Source organism: Nuphar pumila, chromosome 16, assembly GCF_984573655.1.
Source record: "Nuphar pumila chromosome 16, dmNupPumi1.hap1.1, whole genome shotgun sequence".
Taxonomy (NCBI): Eukaryota; Viridiplantae; Streptophyta; class Magnoliopsida; order Nymphaeales; family Nymphaeaceae; genus Nuphar; species Nuphar pumila.
In genome coordinates this window covers 71,209,861-71,232,756 of record NC_143264.1, presented here as the reverse complement: position 1 = coordinate 71,232,756, position 22,896 = coordinate 71,209,861, and the positions used below count along the sequence as shown (strand labels likewise).

Here is a 22,896-nt window from a genome sequence, read left to right as displayed (position 1 = left end):
TTGTAGCATTTCCTAAAAAAACTAGTTTTCAATTTTAGTGATGGACGAATTTTCAACGAAAAATGCCCTTTTTCTCTCCACCTGGTCTAGCCCATATCGTAAGAGACTTGGTGGTCTTTATGTGGGGGTTAGAAGTTAGAACCCAACCCCCCAATGATGTCAAAACACAAAGACAAATATTGGACCAATGCACCAAAAGTCAAAATCAAAGAGTCAAGTCAAGACCCATCCACATGCTCTCCTTATCTATGGCCTCCTTTCTCCAGCAAATTCTCCACTACCAACATAACCATCTCCTCTCCTCCCTCTTTACACAAAACCAGAGGTGGGTTTCTTGCCAGCATCAAGGTGCTGCAAAACCCCACAAGCTCAAAAGCATGGCCATGAGCTTGACATCGTCCATCTTATCATGGAAGACAAAGATGGCCAGAACAGGCACAAATGGCAATGCCACTGTAGAAAAAAAAAGGTTTTTTGCAAATTAGTCCCCGTCTTTTCATCGATTTGCAAATTAGTCTCCCCCTCATGCAAATTTACAAATCCGTGAGCACCTTTCTCGCCATTGGTGCACATTGATCCTCTCATCAGCATACCACCAACCTAACCATAGTTAGCAGCAAACCATAGTCAATTTTGTAGCAAATGACTACTTTACCCTCAGTCCTATGAGTGCTCTCATCTATTCTCACCATCTTCTCCAAACCCTCCCTCAATTCCCTTGTCCCAATGTCCTAACCATCACTCTATTACACCCAACTCTCACAGGCAGCATTCCGGCATCAATCAGGCGGCCCTCAGGCAACAACCCGACAGTGCTCAAGCGGCAACCCAGTGGCTCTTAAGTACACATCATTTCTTAATGCCCTAACTCTCTTCTCACTCTCTTTTCACAATGCCCTAACCTTCCTTTGTTACCCAACTGTCTCAAGCAGCAATCAGGCGGCTCTGAAGCTCAGTCTCAGGTGCCATTTCAGCGAGAAAGTTTGTTCTAATTTTGCCCTAATTACTTTTCCCCATTTCTTTGCAATGTCTTAACCCTAACCCACATCTCGATCGCTTGGATTTTGAAACCCCAATTCATGAGCAATTTGCAGGATTTGAGACAATTATGTGTTACTTTCATGCGTTTGATGGAGGTTGAGCTGACGGAAAGAGACGATTTGATCAGATCTGCGGGCATAACAATCAATTCACCTACCCTTAAAGATTAACTATGGGGACTACTTTACAAGAGTTAATAAAAAAGGTGGGGAAGGATTTTTCAAATTTGCATAAGGTAATTTGCAAATCAACAAAAAGTGGGGACTAATTTGCAAAAAAAACCAAACAACAAAGAGGGTATGTGGTGAGGCTCCAGATAACTTTAAAAAGAATGTTTGAAGCTGGGCAGCAACAAGAGAACGAGGGTATACATGCGGTAGTGAATTTGTTACGGAGAGAGAGTGGAAGTTTAGCATGCAAACTGCTGAGTGGGATGCCCATTTCTTACACGGAATGGGGATCAGGTGCAATCACATAGCACATAGAATGTGTGCCGCTGTAGCCTGGCTACCCTCTATCTACTGTTGGGCGCCACAAGCTGAAAGGTTGTATCCCAAAGATGGAGGGCAGCCAGGTGCAGCAGCACACATTTTGTGTGCAATGTGATTGCACCTGATCTGCCCTGTCTTACAATGAGCCTCGCAATGTTCTGCATGAAGATGGGTTCAAATGATGGCTCAAAAAAGTGGCTTTGCATCATAACGTTTAAAATGCACACCTCACAAGGAGCCGTCTGTACCCATTTTATGGATGTCGTTCATTTTATAGCGAACGGCATCCAACACCATTAGAGGCAATCCTGACCTGCTCCCCTTTTCCTTGTTCAGGACCTGGTTTTATACCAATGAACTTTTGAGAGAGAGAGATATAGATTACATAATTAGAGAGCGGAAGGGGGGGCGGTTGGGTTGAGTTGGGTTTAAACCAGATGTTGACATTACACATTAATCAAGAGTGTGTGACTCAGTTGTCGACAAGCGACCTCTGTACATGCATAAACACGAGACCCCTACAACTTGAAAGTTTCTGCTAAACAACATTACAGCGTGCACAGCACACTGCACTGTGCCCAGGTCCCAACCACGCCACCCGAATTGGGGCGAGGCCATGAAACCTGGTGCTCCTGACAAACAGATCCCAAGTTGAAACAAGAATCAACACCAGCGTGCAAGAAGTGCGGGCTGGCCATCAACCATGTTCTCAAACGTTCATCCCACTACCTTCGTGTTGCATATCCGATAATGCCTGCTTCCCCATGGATCATTCTTGTCCAAGTAATAAGACTTGATGCAGACCTGCACCCATGGTGGATTTCTCATCTTACGCACATGACCACCTTCATTGACGCCGTCATCTTTTATTCCCAACAGTTTGTTAATCTTGGAAGTTAATACATCCATGTGTGGATAACCTTCAAAAAACTCCACCTGCATTGTCACCATGGAACAGATTTTAACAGTTTGGCATAGCATGAAGTCATATAATAGGAGCATAGTTCGTAGGGGTTAAGCATCTTGAAGACTTGAGATGACCCCATTGGAAATTACTGTACTACACCCGCCAGGTCACCTGAGTGGCAGCAGGCCTGGGGAGAAGGTGCAGACTCCTCATCCCATGTTTGACCCAAACCAGGTGTAAGGGTGCCTTAAATTGGTGAGCTCCATAAGGGCTTGTGTGTCGGTGACCCCCGCCCAGGGTTTACCTAGCAGGGGGGCTGTCCCATTAAGTGACCTGGTTCTTGGCGAGGGTTCCTCGTCATTAAAAAAAAACACTGTACTGATTTGAAACCAGCATGGCCAGAAGATGGTGACCATTCAAAATACATGGTAGTGAATAGGGTGTTTGACCTACCAGGTGAAGAGACAAGACAACAAACTGATTTAAGAAGCAAAGCTCAGATGGCTCTCAAGCAACATTGATGACTTCCATACAACTAAACATGATAGGTAAGTCCAACCTCATTGAGCAACTGAACCAAACTTTGCTATGAGGTTGAGATATGCAGCCAGGTCAAAGGGATTAGACAGGTCTCTTATACGTGTAAAATTGCTTGATAAGTAACAAAGTATCGGTAATGAATTACTGATTTTCTGAAGGAAAACCATTATTCCTGTGTAGGAAACCTTTATTACTTTTGAAAAACATTATTATTTGGCCCATACTCAAGAAACAGTTATTACTATTGACAAACATTCTTATTTGGCCCATCCTCAAGAAACAGTTATTACTATTGACAAACGTTCTTATTTGGCCCATTCTTAATTTCTGGAGCATGTCGTTTTGGTTAACATAAAAAGTTAATTGCCAATAATAATCTCAATGCCCCTCACTGGCATGTGCTTGAGACCCACAGCCAAATCGAATATGATTAGATGCCAGAACTAAGATGACCCAAATAAACATCCAGTAATAATATGGAGAAATATATAACCTGGCAGTAAGCATGACTCTGATCTTATACTTCAGAAACAGGTACAAGAGGAAGAAGTCTTACCCCATCCTCACCATATAAGTAGGTATGAACTCTGGCCGTTGAGTCCTCTAGAGTAAACCTGATCCTGTATACATGAGGCTTGATTGGAGATCGGAAATCCTCAGCCAGCCAAGGATATGATGCTATGACCCGGACAATGCACTTATATTTATGGGTTACCTGCAATACGAAAATTATTGTATGAGAGGCTGAATGAAGGTTATTTCCTAACGAGTGAGGTTTTGGAAGGATATATTAAGGACTGGAAACTGCACGGCCCCTTATGAATGAAAATTTTCCTAGTGTTCAAACATCAAAATGCATGCACGCAAACATGCACACTTGGACACATGAACCCATATTTTGCATGCACTTGTGCACACCATAGATGAACACACAAAAACATGAAAAACACATACAAGCACATAGGCACAGGCCTGTACAAATCTACGCATACAAAGACACCTTGAAATGAGTGAGGACTTCCATTAGTGTTGAGAGACCCACATGCTCCAACTGAGTTTCTGAAACAAGCGAAAGGCCATAATTAATATTTCAAACACATTAAGTCTGATAATAAGATTCAACAATTTGACTTGTCCAGGAAAGATATACTAAAAGGAAAATCGTCTGGCTTTACAAAATGAAAAATACAGGCTGTTTCCTCCATTGTAAGTTATTCAAACTTCTCTGAACAAGGTTTTTTTGTTTAAGCAGTCAATCAGTAAAACTCATTTATAGTTCTAGTGTTACTCGTCTGCACTAACAGGGCACATCACTTGCATTGCAGGCCTCTCTATATCCATAGGCCACTGTTGACTGTTTTCTGTACTCCTCTATCAAGGAATGACGTGAACCATCCAAATACATGTTGAACAAGTTACTACATTGCTGGCCCAATAATCAGGGGACAAATGATTCACCTGTTAATGACAAGTAAATGGCCTTTAGTGAATCATTTGACTGGTGACCAAAATAGAGATAAATGGATTCAGAATGACAGACTGAGCAATTTCAATGATGCAGGTAAATCAATACCAAATCTCTTGTCCCTCCTGTCATAACCCAATCAAACAAATTTCTCACAAATTTCTCAGTGAATTCACCATAGGTTCCCATGACTCAACAGACTGGTCCTTAGTGAGTACACACTAGGAGATATTCAAAAGAAGGTGGTACACACAATAAGTACAGAAAAGCTGATGTCGCAATGCAGGATCAGGAAGCAGGAGTTGTGATTGTCTGCTAAACAAAAAAATGTTTTGTAACTTATTCCACGATTGTAGAATACATAATTACAGATAGACAAAAATGGAACAAAACCAACTGCTTTTTGAGCTGACATATAATATTGAACTTTTGAATTACATGTCATGCTGGCATCATCAGAAATTCCAGAACACCAGTGGCAAGTTCCCTTTGCATAACTTTATCTCAAATAGTTCAGTCAATAATATTTTTACTGCTGAAATAAAGTTTAAAAGCAATCTAAATAGTGTACAATATTCACATATTTCCATAAGCTACTTAAGTTCAATTCTGATGATAGCTGGCGACATTTTCAATTAATGATAGGTAAATGGACATTGGCACCACGCTTTGCTACTGTGCTTGGATCTTGCTGTAAAATTTTGCTTCTCACTCTTCAATGTAAATATATTTCCTTCTACAATAACCCCTATTTGACTTTCTATCTTCAGATAATCAATTCTAATCTATGTCCAACAATGCAATTACTTTTCGAGAAGGCCGTAGATATGTAGCAAAATACCATGAGGCTCCACGAAATTAATAAGCTTATTAAGAAGCAGATTATTTTTTAATTGACAACTGAGGGTGCTAGTGTGAGAGGTCATGCACAGAACCTTATCAACGAGCAGATTATCCTTCAATGGAAAATTAAGGGTCCTAGTGTGAGAGGTCACTTATCAAACCACCTATGAACCCTTCAAGAAAGGATGCTAAAGCTTTATAAAGAAGCTTCATGACATTTCAAATTTGCTGGATTCATGGATACAAAGAAGCATATGAAATTTGAAAATAACCAAGGTAGGTCGTGCTCTTATATATAAAGGCAAGAGTTCCACCAACGTACACCTACGCCAGGACTGTGAGCTGCTTAAACAATGTGCATTGAAGTGGCCAGATTACCTTTAAAAAGCACCTATGATTTGGCGTAGAATATATATTTGGATTTTTTATTCAAGTTAACATATCCAAATTAGATTTTTTTTTTTAATATTGGAGGCATCCAATAAAATTGGAATCTCAAACATTGTGAGACAACAAATCAAAATTGCTGGCATATTTTTAATGTTGATAATCAATTAGATTTGTTCCATGAATGAATACCATGTCTTCATTTCCTTGTAAATAATGTCTTCAAACTCTTGGAAGTCTCTTTAAAATAAGTAATGTCTTCTAGAAAATAGAACTCCCAAATTGATATTCATCTTATCTTCAACTTTGTTCAATGCTAAAGATCTCTCAAGTATCAAACTCTCAAAATCAATTTACTGTCTTAAATTATTACATGCTTAGTGGTACATGTGTGTGTAAATATATATGTGAGTGTGTGTATGTGCATGTAAGGGAATTCTCTTCTCAGAAAGGAGACTCCAATCTCAATCAATACTTGATGATATGGCAAACAAGTACAGAATCATAGATTGGCAGAGCATAAATTGGTGAAGAACACATCATTTCTTAACCATAAATATGTTCTTCAACGTACCTGTGATGGGAGATGGAGCAGGAAAACTCCAAAGAGACATACGCTCCTCTTCATGCAATAGCCGCTCATCATAATTCCTCGTTACATGAAACAAATACAGAATTTTCAAGACAAAGTAGACGCAAAATTATCCTTTTAGGTTGAAGAAAACTATGATTTTATAAGACGAATACCTTTGGCAACATTGTGCAATGTTGTCCTCATCAGAAAGAAGAAATATTCTACTAGAAGGCACCAAATGACCTTCCCATAATCCAAACTTCTGTTTACAAGTTATGTTACGAAATTTTACCCAATGTCCAACAACCTTTAGCTGAACCAGTATATCCTTAAAGGATTTCCCAGCAACTACCCTCAAAACAGTTCCTACACAGGGAAAGGTGCTCAAAATGTCCCTAGATAGAGGCACTCGTTCCAATTGTAAAGGAAGTGAATCTGATGGAAGATCTTGCCTGTGATTTATCAGCAAGGATACCTTAAAAAGAGTTTCTGTACATGCAATTAACATTTAATAATTGGCATCATGAACAAAAGTATCCAGGTCTCAGATGACAAGCACAGCCAAATTTAGTGATTACTATAGCAATTACTACAATAGAGCAAGGGCAAATAGAATTAAATGACATATTCTATGCATTTGATATAAAATGCAAAATTTGTAAGATTCAAACATGACATTTACTGATCGTTTCAGCTTAAAAAGATGGACTGACTGACTTCGGTTATTGTCCGTTAACAAACGAAAAGTACCACCTATGTCGTCACATGGGTGCAGGAAATACATATATATATATATATATATATATATATATATATATATATATATATATATATATATATATATATATGTATATAAAGTCCAAAAGTTGGACATAAATGACCATGGGTGCGGTCAACACACCCAGGGTCAGGTTGACCGCACCGGGTGCCGCACCCGCGTTGCATCGACGAGGGTGCAGCACCCAGTTGGCCGAGTCCCTGTGACATAGAGTAGCACTTTTCAAATTCCTAGACAATGCAAAAAAGAGCAGAAAATTTTATAGCTGTTTAATAAGTACTTGCGAAGATCACAACTTTTTCCTCAAGACCATATGATAGCAAACTAACAGTCCATGGCCAAGACGCCTGCACATAGGTATGGATATGGGTGCAGGTGCAAAGGGTTCACAGGAATTTTTAAAAGTGTGGGTACAGGGGAGTGAGGGGGAAGACATTTTGGGGTGACGGTGGATGAAAACCTATCCCCCTACCCCACTTTGACTAAGCCAACATTTAAAAGAAATGACTTTTGGTTATCGGGTCTGAGCGCACGCAACCCAACTCATCCCATACAAGAGTTGTACCCGACATGGGTGCCTGAGGCATAGGGGCATACCCATGTTACATAGCAAAGCACAGATCATGTGCTAGAAATTACAAAACTTAGAAGTAATACCAGTTTTATTTGCAAATACAAAAGGCAGATCTCAGCAGCAACCGAATATAGCATCTTGGGCATTAAACATGATTTGGTAGCACACCAAAATTTAATAATAGCATAAGATTATTGAGACGTAATTGGATTTGGGTTGGGTCTCTTAGTTGGGTATCCTATTATGTTTGTAACTATTTACTTTTGTATTTCTTTGTTCTGTTATTACCCTTATCTGTATTCTATTGTATACTGTTAATACAGGGTAATTTTGTAATTGGAATAGTGTGTAACAATTTGGAAAATATATACAGCAATACCCCACGACTTCCCACATTGGGAATCATGAGTTTCAGCCCCCCCTTTTCTGCATCTTCTCATCTTCTTTTACTGTAAAGGGATTCTGACAGATTACTGCACATTCTTACATGGTATCAGAGCATGTCAAAAGAGGCCTTGAAAGGTGTTTGCTCTTTTTCTTTTCTCTCCTTTCCTAAGATATATTCATTAGATATATTAAGAACATAATGAATTATACTTTGTTTTTTTCTGCATCCTCTACATTAGAGTTAAAAGCTTATTGTGATGCAGACTTTTAAAGAGAATCATATGACAGGCATTCTACATCTAGTTTTTGTGTATTCTTAGGAGACTCTTCGATATCATGGAAAAGTAAAAAAGCAACATAAAGTTTCTCTATCCACAACAAAGACAGAGTACCATGCAATAGCCCAGGTCACAACAGAGATTAATCGGTTGAGATGGTTATTACAAGACCTGGGTGTGATTGTTGAAGGAGCCACTACATTGTATTGTGACAATCCTAGTGTTATTCATATAGCTAAGAATCCATAGTTTCATGAGAGACGCACATATAGAGATTGATCGTCACTTCACCCATAAAGCATCCTTGGAAGGAATCATATCTTTGGCCTACATTGGGACAATTAGTCAAATAGTGGATTGCTTCACTAAAAGTTTGTCTTTGAAGACATTTCAATCGGTCCTCTCCAAACTTAGAATGTTTGTGTTTTCAACATCCCAAGTTTGAGGGGGGAGTGTAATACTCATTTTACAAGGCTTGTGTAATATCGTACCCTTGATGTATATATGTTTATTCTTAAAGGGTATTCTTGTAATATAGCTTAGGGGATATAGTCAACTAATTTTGTCTTTAGTGTAGCCCACGGGGTCGACCCCCTTTATGTTGTAACTTTTCATACTTTCTTGCTAATGAAGCTATCTTCATCTTCCTCTTTATGTCTATTCTTCTTGCAATCTTCCATGAATTTCTGATCATATATATGAAATAGTTGCACACAGATTATGAGAACTAAAAACATTTCATGAATGCTAGATATAGAACAGAGAATGGAAATAAAAAAGAAGAGAGTAACAGATAAAAGACTAAATGTCAGAATAAACATCATACAAAAGTGAAAATTTTAAATACCACAAAATAGGATCATCATGCGTAAAATTGGCACATTTCAAAACCCATCTCAATAAAAACAGAGGCATCATCCTGTTAATTGTAGTGTCTACTTCAAATAATCAGTAAGAGAAGATAGCCATATCAGAGGTTGTGCACCATACTGCAACTCGAAGCATGCTGGAGGAGCATCAGTTCCGTCCCAAACAAAGAGAGTAGACTCTGCTTCAGAAACTTGGCATATGTGAAGAACCTTTTTCACAAACAAGCAAACAGAAGACATCAATTCATAAATTTCAGGTAAAGTTCATGTATGTTCCTAGTGGAAAGCATGGGCACAAGGATCATTCATAATCCTAAAAACGAGCAACCATGAAAACATATATAACAGACCTTGCAAATTAAATCAAAATAATGACCCTCCTTAAACTCCTTCAGTTGTAGAGAATACTCATTTGCTCCTGAAAAGAAAGGAATTTTGACAGATTTAACAGACAACAAAGTCATTAATGAACTACTGTTGCATATGCTAGAAACATATGAGAGAGAGAGAGATGTTCCACTAAATCAACAGAACCGTTCAGAACCAACCACACATGCATATATTTGGCTGCTTCATTATCAAACAATTTTAACGCATATGCATGTGCATTTTTGTGACTCCTATATTACGATAATATTGACAACAATCTTCTTAAACTTATTTGTTTATGTTCACTAACATTGATTAACAACAACAAATACAACTCTCTGACTGAAATAGTCCATCTTATGACCCATAAGTAAACAAAGAGAAAAGTATACATAAATGGCAATTTCCATGATGAATAATAGGATGAAATCGTTTATCTAAATTTGGGGTTGAATGAGATAGATGGACAGTTAGGTTGTGCTCTCACAACTGAGGGGTTTTGGGTTCGAATCTCACAGGGCTTATCCCCCAGCCTACCTATAAAAAAAACATTTATCCAAAATTTTCTTTCATAACCCACTGCTGCTATCATTTTCGCATGATCTCTATGTCCTTCATTCTATTCTCTGACTTTATATTACATTAGATAAATGGCCTCAGAATCCATAACAAAAGGAGAATGAGAGCAGATAAACTTTTGTTGATTAATATGGTACATAATATAATGAAAATCAAATTTATTTGAATCATACCTTGAAATTAACCATTAGCTTAGCTCAAAGAGGGAGTTTTCTTGTAGTGCATCACAAAATTAATAAAACCAACTATTTATGTTTTGGCATTCAGTTCAGCAAAATTAGCCTCGAACTGAAGTATATAAATTGATCTTTTTTTTTCTTTTTGTGAAAGTCATTTACCTGAATCAAAATGGTGACTGCCCAACCAGCTTCTAAGTTTCGCAACACAGAGCTTGTCATGATCAGTAATCTGAGAGCCTGAAGAAGCCTGATATGAAGTAAAGTCTTTACCAGACTTCCCCTCAAACAGGGCAAAAGAAGAAAACTTCTTGTTGTAGAAAGCAAAAATCTCTCCATTGTGGATTTTCATCTACATCCATTTAAGGAAATTAATTACTTTAAACCTTAAAGGATGCAATAGGAAAATTGCTTCCAGCACCAAAGCTCTAGGAAACACAATTAGACAAACATTCACATGCTTGGAACCAACAAACACATGAATATAACCATTTGACAAGTGCAAATACATGGTCTCACAAATTGCAATCTATAAGTGGGAAATGTGGAAAAAGCAACGCAATGAAGGTCAACAAGATTGCTGGACTGCTAGAATGACACTAATTTATCAGTTTCAAATCCCCATCAAAGTAAAAGCAAGCCAAAAAAATACCAAATAGAGCTTGCATGCATGTGAAAATTGGGAAATTACAAATCTTGGATCAAATACAACAGAAGAAAAACAAGAGGAAGCTCATCGATATCAGGATGAATTAACAAATGGCACTCAAACAAACAAGCACACTTAGACACTCAAGTCAAACTCACATCATTTCAAGCAATAGAAATAAAACCGACCACACCAAAATGACTGACATAAATCCCGCCATTTTTACTTTTTTGAAATTTCCAACTATCAAGGAGATGAATGGTCATGTGAAATAAAAGAAGAATAGACAACCGCTGGTATTAAAAACTTCAAACTACTTGCCAGCTTTATGAAAAGTGTTCCATAAACCAAATTGACCAATCTTTTTGTTTTTTCTAGATACAAGCTTTCTAGCTATGTGACATGGATACTCCATTTTTACTCCCATTATGTGTTAGTAATACTGGAAATTTCATAAAAATGGTCATTCCCTGTATCCACAGTCATATCCATGTGACACAGCTTTCTAGGTGTTTGTATTTTTACAAGAAAGGCTAAAAGAGTCAAACTAACAAGCAAAAGAAAACAGCTTGCTCACAAAGTATCCTTATGTTCTGAAATTTGGTATCAGCCTTGTTCAGCATGCTTGAGCACCTTTATATAACTCGGATTAGCTCAAAATTCATCAACTCAATGATCCAACAAAACCCTCCTGCGCATGACTTACTGCCAGTTCGTTAGGGCATACCTCAAACCCAAGTTCCCTTAGGCAAATGAGAATAAATGAATTTTCCTAAACATTTAGGATAAATCCAAGACCATGGGGTAGAATACCTAATCAGATCAAATAGAAAAGTAGCCATATAAGCATACAACCACATGTGTGCTCCAAGGAAGGTCAAGTGGTATTTCATTTCATTAATTTCAACAATAAGGATCAGCGAGGATTTCAGAGTTTACTTAATCCAAGCATATTGATTACACTAATAGGGAGAGACTACACAAGCTTATCTTCCAGTCTTTTAATGAAAATTTGGATAATCACAAATTTGATTGTACTAATTATTTTAACAGACACGGTTAACCAGGAAAAGAGCCTGAATAAAGGCATCTTCAAGAAAAAAAATGAAAAAAAAAACTAAAGCTTCTAAGCCCACAATCAGAAACCAAGGTAAGTACAGTCCTTACTGAACAGGGAACTTTAGGACATCATGGAGCACAAATCACAGCATGCCTTGAGTGATTACCAGAACTCGATGAAGACGAATTATGTCTCCTGCTGAGTTGACATGTGGAAGCTTTTCTACCTCATGAGCAAAAAAGTTAACAGACACACCATACTGCTGATAGGATTCATCCATTATCTTCAGAGAGCAAAAATAATCTGCAGAAGTATTTGACCAAGCAACAATTCAGGGAAGAATGAGCACACTCATACATGAGTTCGCTAAGACAACAGAGGAAAGATAATAAACCCATCAAGACATGCACAAAATAAAGGCTTTCCCAGTGGGTGGTGTTCAATATGCAAACTGTCATTAGGATAATGATTTTAAAATCAACAATCATCAGTTCATCACCAATAAAGTGTGGTGGATGTTATGCAACTCTTGGGGGTCATATTGCATGTTTCAATATCCAAAGATCAAGTAGGGAAAAGACTTACGCAAAATGTAACAATGGCAACAACCAAATAAAACATTCCACATTGAGCAATAAATGCACCAAACTATGCATGTATTTTAGCGATATAAGGGCCTCCACCGCAGCTACCTTAAGCAAATAAGGTGTTTGTGGATGGCAATGAAACTAATACGAACATCAATTCTTCACTTCATAAGTTACTTTGAATTATAGTTGCATTGATATTGATAAACCCTGGTCCCCAGCATATCACTATTAAGCATACAAGTACCAAATACTAGTATGAAACTAATTTTGTAAGCTACAAGTAGAAGTATCAAATGTTTAGGAAACTTGTGCCAATTACTTGAGAAACTCATAACGTCTCTAGCAGAAACTGATTTCCATTAAGTTATAAATGAGTATCAAACTTGTTTCTATCAGTATATACAAGTAACAATGTCATTACTACCAAAACACCACTAATAAGGAAATTAAATACAATAATGGTTGATAAATATGCCTGTTTGACCATTTTAATTCATAGGTATGCATATCCATTGTTTAGAAACTTGTACCGGCTATGTCAGAAACCATATCAATGTTTACTAGAAAGTGATATAAAAAAAAAATAGCACGTTTCTAGTAAAAATGCACCCAAAACTTTTTAAACCCTCACGTACCAATACCAGTGCACCTGGTAACTGCACCAATATTGTGCCTATTTCTGGCAACTATGCTTTGACTGCAAACTTCACATATGCCCCAATTCTCCATTTAGGACAATCTTTTCCATTCCAAAAGTTGATCAGTGGCCACACCGAATGACATGCCCACTTGTGAACACCCCAAACTTTCCAAAAATCCAAAAATTCCTTCTTTGCCCCTGACCTCCGCCTTTTGAATAACCGGGTAAATTTTTTTAACCAAAAACTCCATTCATTCCTTGGATTCGTTAGAATTCGGACCCAAAGTCTTATCTCTGACCCAGTTTTGATCCGAATCGGATCCGAACCCCTCTTCGAGAAAAAATTCAAAAATAAAAACCCGAATTCTCAGAAAATTCTCTTTTGTAAATATTTTTTCAAAAATCAGTTTTAAATCTTATTTCCTCGCAAATCTTAGGATTTTATTCTAAAAATACCAAAAAAATCAGAAAAAAATGGAGCTCAAAACCTTTTCAAAAACTTGTCTTTTTCTAAAAACCGCACTTTAAGACCATTTTTATGAAAAATTTTGTCGAAGGAGCCTCCTTTTTAAAATTCACGTGAAAAGTCTAAAGGGCCCTGTAAAAAAAAACACTTTGTTAGGGTTTTTCACAAGGGGTCGGATGCGAAGGGCCTGCTCCCCCTCATCGCCCAGCCGCCTTCTCCCTCTCTCGGCTCAGCCTTCACAAACCTTCTCCGGAACCTTCCATGGCCATGTGCAATCTCCAACAACCAACCTCCATCGCCCTCCATCTTCCGAAGCCTTCCTCCACCATCGATGCCTAACGGCCTCCCCTTCTGGAGATCTCTCTTTCCTCTTTAAAAAGGGTCACGAAAGACCTCTTTTCCCCACCGCGTTTCACCCATCCATACGCATCTCCTTCTCTTCCTCTGTTTCCCTTCTCTTTCTCTCTCCTTTTCCTTTTTTCTTTGCTCCTTCCCCTTTTTTTTTTTTGAAAAGAATTTGATCGAGCCAGCAAGAACACGAAGAGAAGGAACTCCTTCCTCTCGATCTTTGTCAATTCAGTCGATCACCACTCAAGAGAGCCACGGTAAGAGCTATCATTTCTCCCCTTCTTTGATTATCTGCACAAATCTTCCTTTATTTACAGTATTTTTGTCCTTTGATTTCGTTCCCCTTTGTTTTTTTTTTTTAAGGCATAAAGGACAGGGCCGACCTGCATATAGCAATGTCGACCCACCTATTGCCACAGCGACGGAGTTTTTCTGCTCCAACATTTATTCTCATTTTATTTGCAATTTCGTCCAATCTAATGGCATGGTGCTTCATTAGCCAGGGCAATTCCTGATGCATTATAACACCGCTACCCTCACGGTACCCCTTTTTTCAGTTTTTCATAATCTATGACTGATTTCATTGTAAAACCATGAGTAGCATTCGCTATAAGAAGTGCTTTGTCCAAGCGTGAGGCCGAGTCAACGGTTGCTACGAGATAGACCTTCCTGTAAGTTTTTTTTTTAGGGTGTGATCTTCTGTATTTCATCAATTATATGTAGTGATCATTTATGCCTCTTTCAATTGCACAGGAATCTAGCTCCCCTCTGTTTTAAATCGTCATATTTTGTTTAGAATACCTTCATTTACATGTTTAAATCTTTGTCATGTTGATTGTTTTGCATACGGAATCTACACATTGCATTTTTTTTTCTTTTCAGCATCATAATCTATGCTTTCATTATGCTCATATGTTCGAGCATTGTACCTTCATCTCATCACATTTGGTCCTGATCTGTTATTGTTCCATTAGTTGTTTCGATTTCAGCGCTCATTTTCTTTTTTTCTTTCTTTTTTTTAGATTTACATTCTGCAGCAGATGTCATTTCCTGTATCTCTGAATCAGTTTCCCCCCCTTTCCCATTGTATACTTTGTGTCGTTTATCTATAAACTAGTGTTGACAACATTACAAGATTCTTATTACTTGTCGTAGGGTGGGATCCAAGGGTCTCTGGTAGATTAGGCGTTAACCTATATGCTTATCTGGTGAGGTAAGAGTTTGCGTTATATCATTCGATAGGCTTGAGTTTGAGCATTTTAGGCTGTTGCTGCAATTTAACTTCAAAGTTTGATAAAATCTGTCACGGTCTCGTGTTTATTACCTCTGTTGGGTGTTACACCATTCTTCATCATGGAAGCATCTGAATTACATCATCCGTTGTTCCTCTTATACCTGTTTCACCCTCTCCATCAAAAGGATTGCAGAGGATTCCTCGATTTGGATAAAGCACAATCGTGGTCTTTGAAGTCCATTCGTCTTGATTGTCATATATCCACCTCTCACAATGCTAGCAGTTCCAGCCTCAATGGTTGTTCTGAGAGGTGGCTAGCTTTCGGATTGCCTACAGGATGTAGCTACAGTAATTCGGATATCAGGTTTTGAGATAAATACCTACAGGTTGACATGATAGTTTCAGAACATACCTCAAGGAGTTTGGGTTGCCAGTGGGGTCCAAGGAAGAGGCTCGTTATTGCTTTAGTGATTGCCAAGAAGAAGTAATACAGTTTAACGCATCTGGGTCATCTCAGCAAATCGTCCATCCACTTTGAGGAAAACATTACTTAAACATTTTTCAGAATAGAACTTCTATCAGAATCTAAAGACATTGGGTGTCTTTTCCTGCAAGTGTTCTTCCCACCCACTTTTGAGAAGACTTTGGCTGGATGTCCTTTTCTGTATAAATGATTTGGCTGGAAACAACAAAAAGGAAGAGTGGAGCCGGCCAGAAGTAGGGGATTGTGAGTGTGTCCTTGACATGGAAGATACAGAAGAATGCTTTGGTCTAAAAAAAATCGACCGTAAACCTGCGTATCGTGCTGCATGCTTGCCTCTGTCTTCAGGATCAGTTTCAGAGTTATTACTATAAAAATCGATCGAGGCAACTCAATTTGGATATGCAGATTTCCCCCAGCAGCTATGCTGCAACGAATCTGCTCCTGAACTTCACATCCCCTTTTGTCTTTTGCATGTGACACTAAGTATTTGAAGTTCAATTATTCACATTTGTCATATATTTTTGCAGTGAGGTGCTGATAGCCACAAATCGCGATAAGCCAAAAAAAAAAAACTGAAGGAGATCTATCTTTTGGAGAATTTGATATCTGGCCTTGTTGGGGTATCCTTCTGTTCTGCCTCTGATGAAGGTAGATCCATTCTTTGCATGCCAATATTTCATTTTTGATATCATATCATAAGTTGTTTCACATTGTACTGAGTTAATAGGTATTTTAGTATGTTTATGGATTGGAATTCAGTTTCAGCCATTAGTTGGAAAAGACAACTCTAAACTGCTGAAGGAAGATCTATTGAATCAAGCCACAAATCTTCACTACCTGTTAAAGCATACATTCTACTTTGCATCACTAACCTCACTGTATATCCTCATATTTCTGAACATTTCACTGCCACCTGCACTTCACTGCTGTTAGCAAGTAGGCATCGGATCCAGCAGCTCAAAATGAAAATCTCATGTAGAATCTTGAAAGGAGGCCGCTGGATGCGTTGAACATCAAGCACTTTGCAGACTATGTATAAAATTTGGGTACACACCATACGCTGATTAAGGTGTTTGTTAGTTTAGTTGTCGGGTGCAGAGACAAAATAATTCCTGCCTCTATGTTTGAGAAACATTACAGATTGATGCAGAGGGTTGGGGTGGATGTCTCTCACGATGAGCCTGAATAGGCCCATCCAGATTTCCTTTCTATAGTGAAGAATTTCTGGTTTATGTTATGTCTCGGTTATAATGATCACAACACCTTCCCAAACACCAGTTGTATATACTCATTTGTCTGCTGCACAACTGCACAGTATTACCACTTTACACTCCATTCATCTTCTTATTTCACACCCTGTGCACCACCAATGCCCAGCACCTGCCACTTAGCTCACACCATATACTTGCTGATTGAAACTCTTTCCTGCAAGTTGTACTGTCCACCGTCCACCTTTGCACACCACCATTTCTATGTCACCAATGCACAACTCTTACACTCACTTACACTCATTATCACTCATCTGCACTCATTCACACTCACTGACACAATAGTTGTACCTGTATGCTGCACTTATCACTCACATTTCTCATTACTCCCTCCACCTCACTATATCCCCAATTACCAGCATATCTCCATCTACCTGCTGTAATAATTAGCCTTTTACAGTTAACCAGTTACCTTTACTCCCTTGTGGCACTCATCATGTCTCACGGTTGACAAGTATTGGGCATCAACCCCTTTTCATACCTTAAAATTTTGTTTCTCAGGTACCAATAATACTTAGTGCATCTAGAAGTATTAGTGTGTTTTCCTCTATCTCAACCATTTAGATACCCAATTTTGTTCCAGGGTAATCACCAAAGATTGATCAAGATCAAAGGATTAGCCTAAACCTTGTTCAAAGTCCAGTGATTCTTTTAGCTAATGAAAATCTATTCTTCAATTGAACCTGCAGTTTTACTTTCAATAAGGCTTCTTAACATTAGCTTGTTAAGATATGTCTTCATTTTTTTAGCTACCATTTACTAACCCAGCTTCACACACCTTCCACTTCACTACCAGCACATAGCATTCAGCACCCAGCACCTGCCTCGTTTGTTATAATTCTCACCACCATCATCATTGTTATCCTTGTCCACCACACTCACGGTATATATCACTCTGCCCATACTCCCAGCACATCAACCTCTTATTGCTCATCTCTCCAAGCACAGTCATTTGTGGCCTACACAAAAGTACTTATTATTCCCCTGTTACCTGTGCAATTCACCTTCAGCCACCAAATCTACACAGCTTCTGTAGCTCCGTATCATCAAGACACTTTGCCACAGGCATCCACCGAGGTGCCAATCTCTTCCAGCACTAGTATACATCCGAAGCACACTACCTACACTTCATATCCCAGCCCTTTCATCTTCACATCACTCACTGTCAATCACTCACAATGCCACTTTCACTATGCATTATGGCATAAGCATCTCTTCATTAATGCAAAGGTGTTTATATGTATATCGATTTCAGCAGGGTCTACTTTAATCCTTTTGTTAAGTGCCAATTTGATTTTCTATTTGCAGGAGCCATGTGAAACTGTTAAAATTCCTTCTTAGATTAAGATTTTTATTTCAAGTTCAATTCAAAATTTGTAATAGCTAGATTATAATGAGAAATGTACATTCCTTGTATTAGATTAGAATGTACGAGCATATATATGCTTGCTTCATATCATTTTCATCCTTTATTGCAAAATTTCACAAATGAGAACACGAATGGCACGTGCACCATTTCGTAAGAGGTAATTAATCCTAAGTTGATGATTTACATCAATGGCCATAGTCAGGATGTAAACAAAACTTAGGATTTTTATCTTTTATAAAATAACACTGGATCCACACTGGATCCTTTTTTTCATCACATTTTCTTTAAATGTTTTTCTCTTTTATCAAGAGTTTAGCTTAAAATTAATTCAATACATATATCAATGGCCATAGTCAGGGTATATTGAGAGTTAATTTCATTTTAAACTCTATAAAAGCACCTAAATGTATTTTATTCTTCACTTGAATTTAGATATAGATTATTATATAATACATTCAATGACCATAGTCAATGATGTATTATATCTTCAATCTTATTTTAATTCATCTAAAGAATGGAATAGCTTTTCAAAATCCAAATTTCAAAAATTCAAATTCATTCATCATTTAGGATAGAACTGCATCATATTTTCAAAATTCTTTTTTTAAAAACTCCAAGTGATGTAAATATCTTCCTCAATCTATCTTCAATTCTTATAAAATCCAATTCATCCTTTCATTTTCAAATTCAATTTCATTTTCAATCTCAAAGTTCAATTTCACTTTGAGATTTCAAAGTCATTTTTATATTCAAATCCAAATCAGATTTCAAAGTTCAATTTGACTTTGAAATTCCAAATTCATTTTATATTCAAAACTCCAATCAAACTCAAAGTTCAAAATTAACTTTGAGATTCTTGACTCATCTTCTAAATTCCAAATTCAAACTTCAAAAATTCAAGATCTAATTTGACTTTGAAATTCGTTTGTATATTCAAATTCTAAATTTCATTTTCCAAGTTCAATTTAAACTTGGAAGTTCTTGATTCATCTTCTGAATTTAACTCCAAATCCATTTTAGGATCCAAGATTCAACACTCAAATTGGATCTCAGACTTCAGATTCAATTCCTCTTTAGGATCCAGAATCCAATTCCACTTTGGATTTCAGACTTCAGATCTAATTTCCTTATAGGATCCAGGATCCAATTTCAACTTGGATTTCAGACTTCAGATCCAAATCCATCTTAGGATCTAGAGTCCAACTCTACATTGGATCTCAGACTTCAGATTCAAATCTATTTTAGGGTCCAGAATCCAATCGTACTTTGGATCTCAGACTTCAAATCCAAATCCATCTTAGGATCCAGAACCCAATTTTACATCGGATCTCAAATCCCAGATCTTAAATCCATTTTAAAGATCCAATTCCATTCCCAAATTCTAGATTTCAAATCTAAGTCCATTTCCAGATCTCATTTGAGCTCCCTAAATCCATTTCTATTCTTAAATACCATTTGATTTTCTCAGACCCATTCTAAGATTCAAATTCAATATCACTTCAAAACTTCATCTTCTTCTCTTAAATCCATGATTAAATTCAAAGTCCATTTCTGACTTTGAAACTTCATTTTCAAAGCTTCAAATCATTCTTTCTCAAAGTCAAGATCTATCCTTCCAAACTCTGATTTACTTCAAAAACTTGGAACTTCTCTGATCTATCTCAAGTTCTAAGTAAGATTCAATCATTTCTTCACTCCTTTACCAAGTTCATCTCAGAATACTTGGAAATTTCCAAAACATTCCTTTCAAAAAGAGCATACATCCTTGCATTGCACAAGTATGATTCTTTGTGCAATTAGAGTTAGAATAAATTCTTAGATTATATTTAGGCAAAGCAAAAGGCATAAATTCGATCCTTGGTTTGATTACCCCTGGTAAAGGTGTCAGGAACGGTCGAACCTCGTACCGACGAGCGAATCTCGTCTTTCCCAGTTTTCCCGCAAATATTTCAAAACGGAGGCGAGTTATTTTCTCAAATATTTTCAAAATTAAGGTCAAGTGAGACCCCGCAAAAGAATTCATCTTCTCTTCTTTTCTTTTCTTTTCTTTTCTTTTCTCTTTTCTCTTCTTTTTTTCTCTTTTATTTTCTCCTTTCAAAAAGGAGGAAATAGAGGTTAGAAAAGGAAAAGAGAAGGAAGAGAGAGAATATTACGAGAGGAAAAATTTTGCGATGATCACACCACTAAGTAGCATCAAACCAATAGCCAGTATTGCATACTTACGTTAAAAAGACCATACAAAACTCACAAACACAGCACCTCTCCATCCCGTAGAAACCATTTGCTAACCACAACCAAACACTGGAGCAACTCTAGGAAACGTACAACTGTATTAAAAAAACAACAGTGAAGGCACCTACATAAACTCTGACTTCGAAAACAATGCCAGAAATCGTGTTCTCAGACAAACTGTGGGATATATTGAAAAATCTAGTTTTCCTCAGGAGAATATCGGGCAAATATCAGCATGAACAAATATACAAAAAGTCTGAAAATATATTAACACTAAAAAAGTGCTTTTATTGCACTCACAATAAAAAAAAGTGGTCTTTTCAAAACAGCCAATATTTTGAAAATAACACGTTCTTTAGCATCATGCTGCCTTCTTCTGAAGATATAGCAATAAAATTGTGATGATTCCGAAATATCGCGGATATTTGTCACATAGCTCAAAACTATCGCTCAGTTCATTCGAAAATCCCTTTGGGTTCAAAATATCTCATTGTAATCTCATTTTAAAAAAAAGGCATGTGAACAAAAACAGAAAGAAGAAGACCAGTTTCATATATATAGGAGAATGAAGCAATTCATCGCCTAAAACAGATCCATCAAGAACATAAAAAAACAAGAAGAACAAGAAGGAAGAGATGGAGAAAACTTATATACACACATTAGGTTACAGAATCAAGAAATTTATCATCTAAATTCAATCCATCAAAAACTTACACCAAAACCCTTAGGGAGAGAGAGAGAGAGAGAGAACCTGATCCCTTGCTCTTCTTGGGCAAGCCGAACTCCACAACGACGGCAAAGAGGTTGATCTTCTGATTAACGGTGGAGATTGCATCTTGCAGGGGCAGATACACATAATCGTGGCCGTTGGCCATTCCCTATTCCGGAAACCCTAAGTCCCCCCCAATTCTCCTCCTTCGATTTTGAGCTTTACTGTGAGAGAGAGAGAGAGAGAGAGGTGTTAAACTTATTGGGTTTATACAGGCGGGAGGGCCGCGGTGGCTTCCGTCGCACGGAGCCCCGTTGAATCAGAGTCCTGATCGGGTGCAATACGATTGCACAAAATTTGTGCATCAAGCACCTGATCGCCCTTCATCAAATCTTGGGCCCCACACCTGACAGGTCATATCCCAATATAGAGGGTGATCAGGTCCCTAAGGCACAGATTTTTGTACCATCATATTGCACCTGATTTTTTTAGGTTGGATCCGAAATGTATCTTACCAAAACCGATGTTTCTGAAACGTGGGAACGTATTTCACATTACGTGAAATATTTGTTTTACAGGGAAAACATGTGTTTCTTTTGTATAGAGAATTCTTTTTCCATGTATTTCTAATGTAGATCGAACTCAGATCTATGGAAAATTTCTGCCAAAACTACAATTTATCTAAAGGAAAGCAGGAAATTGAAAGGAAATACAAAAAATAAGAAAACTATAATCAACTGAAAATTTAAAAAAATAGAATAATTTAATTCCATATTCCATATGCAACTCAACTGCCTAACTAAAAAGACATCTCATCATTAAATATATGAATCGGTCTTAATTATGAATCAAACAACCTTCTATAAAAGATGCTTATCAAAAAATATGGATTAGACATAATCATCCAATATCCAAATTCAGAACATCCTAATGCCCAAATACAAAAATCTAAATAACAAAAAAAATTAAAAATTAAAATGAACGTGAATGAACCCTGCTAGATCTGATTTGTTTTGCTTCACTCCTGCATCATTCTCTCTGGAGTGGAGAAGACTTGCCCTCGAGTCCAAATTCTGCCTGTAATTTTTTTTCCATTATGTTCCACCTTGTGGATTACGAGTCCAAGGTATGGAATCGGGTCTTTCTATTGCTCTACAAAGAAAAGGGAACTTGATAGAATCATGCATCCTAAGGACAAACATTTTTCTTTCCAAACCATCCATAGTCACGTGAAATGCATTTGAAGTGAAAAGAGTCAAAAGGATCTAAAGCACATGGTTGGATTTAGGGTTTTGATTTCATTTTTTCTAAATAACATGAATGTTTGATTAAAGTTTTAGTGGTTTTTTTGGGGGGTTTTTTGTCAATTAGCATCATTGATGATTCCATGAGTAATGAATGCTTGAGTTTGATTAAAATATTAGGAGTTTTGTTTTGTTTTTCAATTAGCATAAATTAATGTTTTTTAAGATTTAGGGTATTTATTTGGATTTTTTCAAATGACATGAATATTCAATTAAGGTTTTAGTTTTTTTTTTTTTGCTCCTTTTCTTTTCAGTTACCACTAAGGGTGATTTCACTAATGAATC

The 22,896-nt window shown here is 37.4% G+C and overlaps 1 protein-coding gene across 2 annotated transcripts; it reads right to left on the bottom strand.

Moving 5' to 3' along the window:
* Positions 1 to 1,953: 1,953 nt before the first annotated feature.
* On the bottom strand, positions 1,954 to 21,546 carry LOC149813504 (protection of telomeres protein 1a-like). 2 transcript variants are annotated; one of them, XM_089990827.1, is made up of 10 exons: positions 21,350 to 21,546; positions 12,134 to 12,270; positions 10,421 to 10,610; positions 9,485 to 9,552; positions 9,256 to 9,344; positions 6,422 to 6,700; positions 6,249 to 6,325; positions 3,980 to 4,038; positions 3,536 to 3,694; positions 1,954 to 2,468 (listed from the first exon to the last, which is right to left on the bottom strand). In XM_089990827.1, the coding sequence occupies exons 1-10, from the start codon at positions 21,471 to 21,473 to the stop codon at positions 2,250 to 2,252; spliced, it is 1,401 nt and encodes a 466-aa protein (XP_089846953.1). In that variant the 5' UTR covers positions 21,474 to 21,546; the 3' UTR covers positions 1,954 to 2,249. The 2 variants fall into 2 exon arrangements, with proteins under 2 accessions (XP_089846953.1, XP_089846954.1); XM_089990828.1 differs by having other exon boundaries at positions 3,547 to 3,694.
* Positions 21,547 to 22,896: the final 1,350 nt, after the last annotated feature.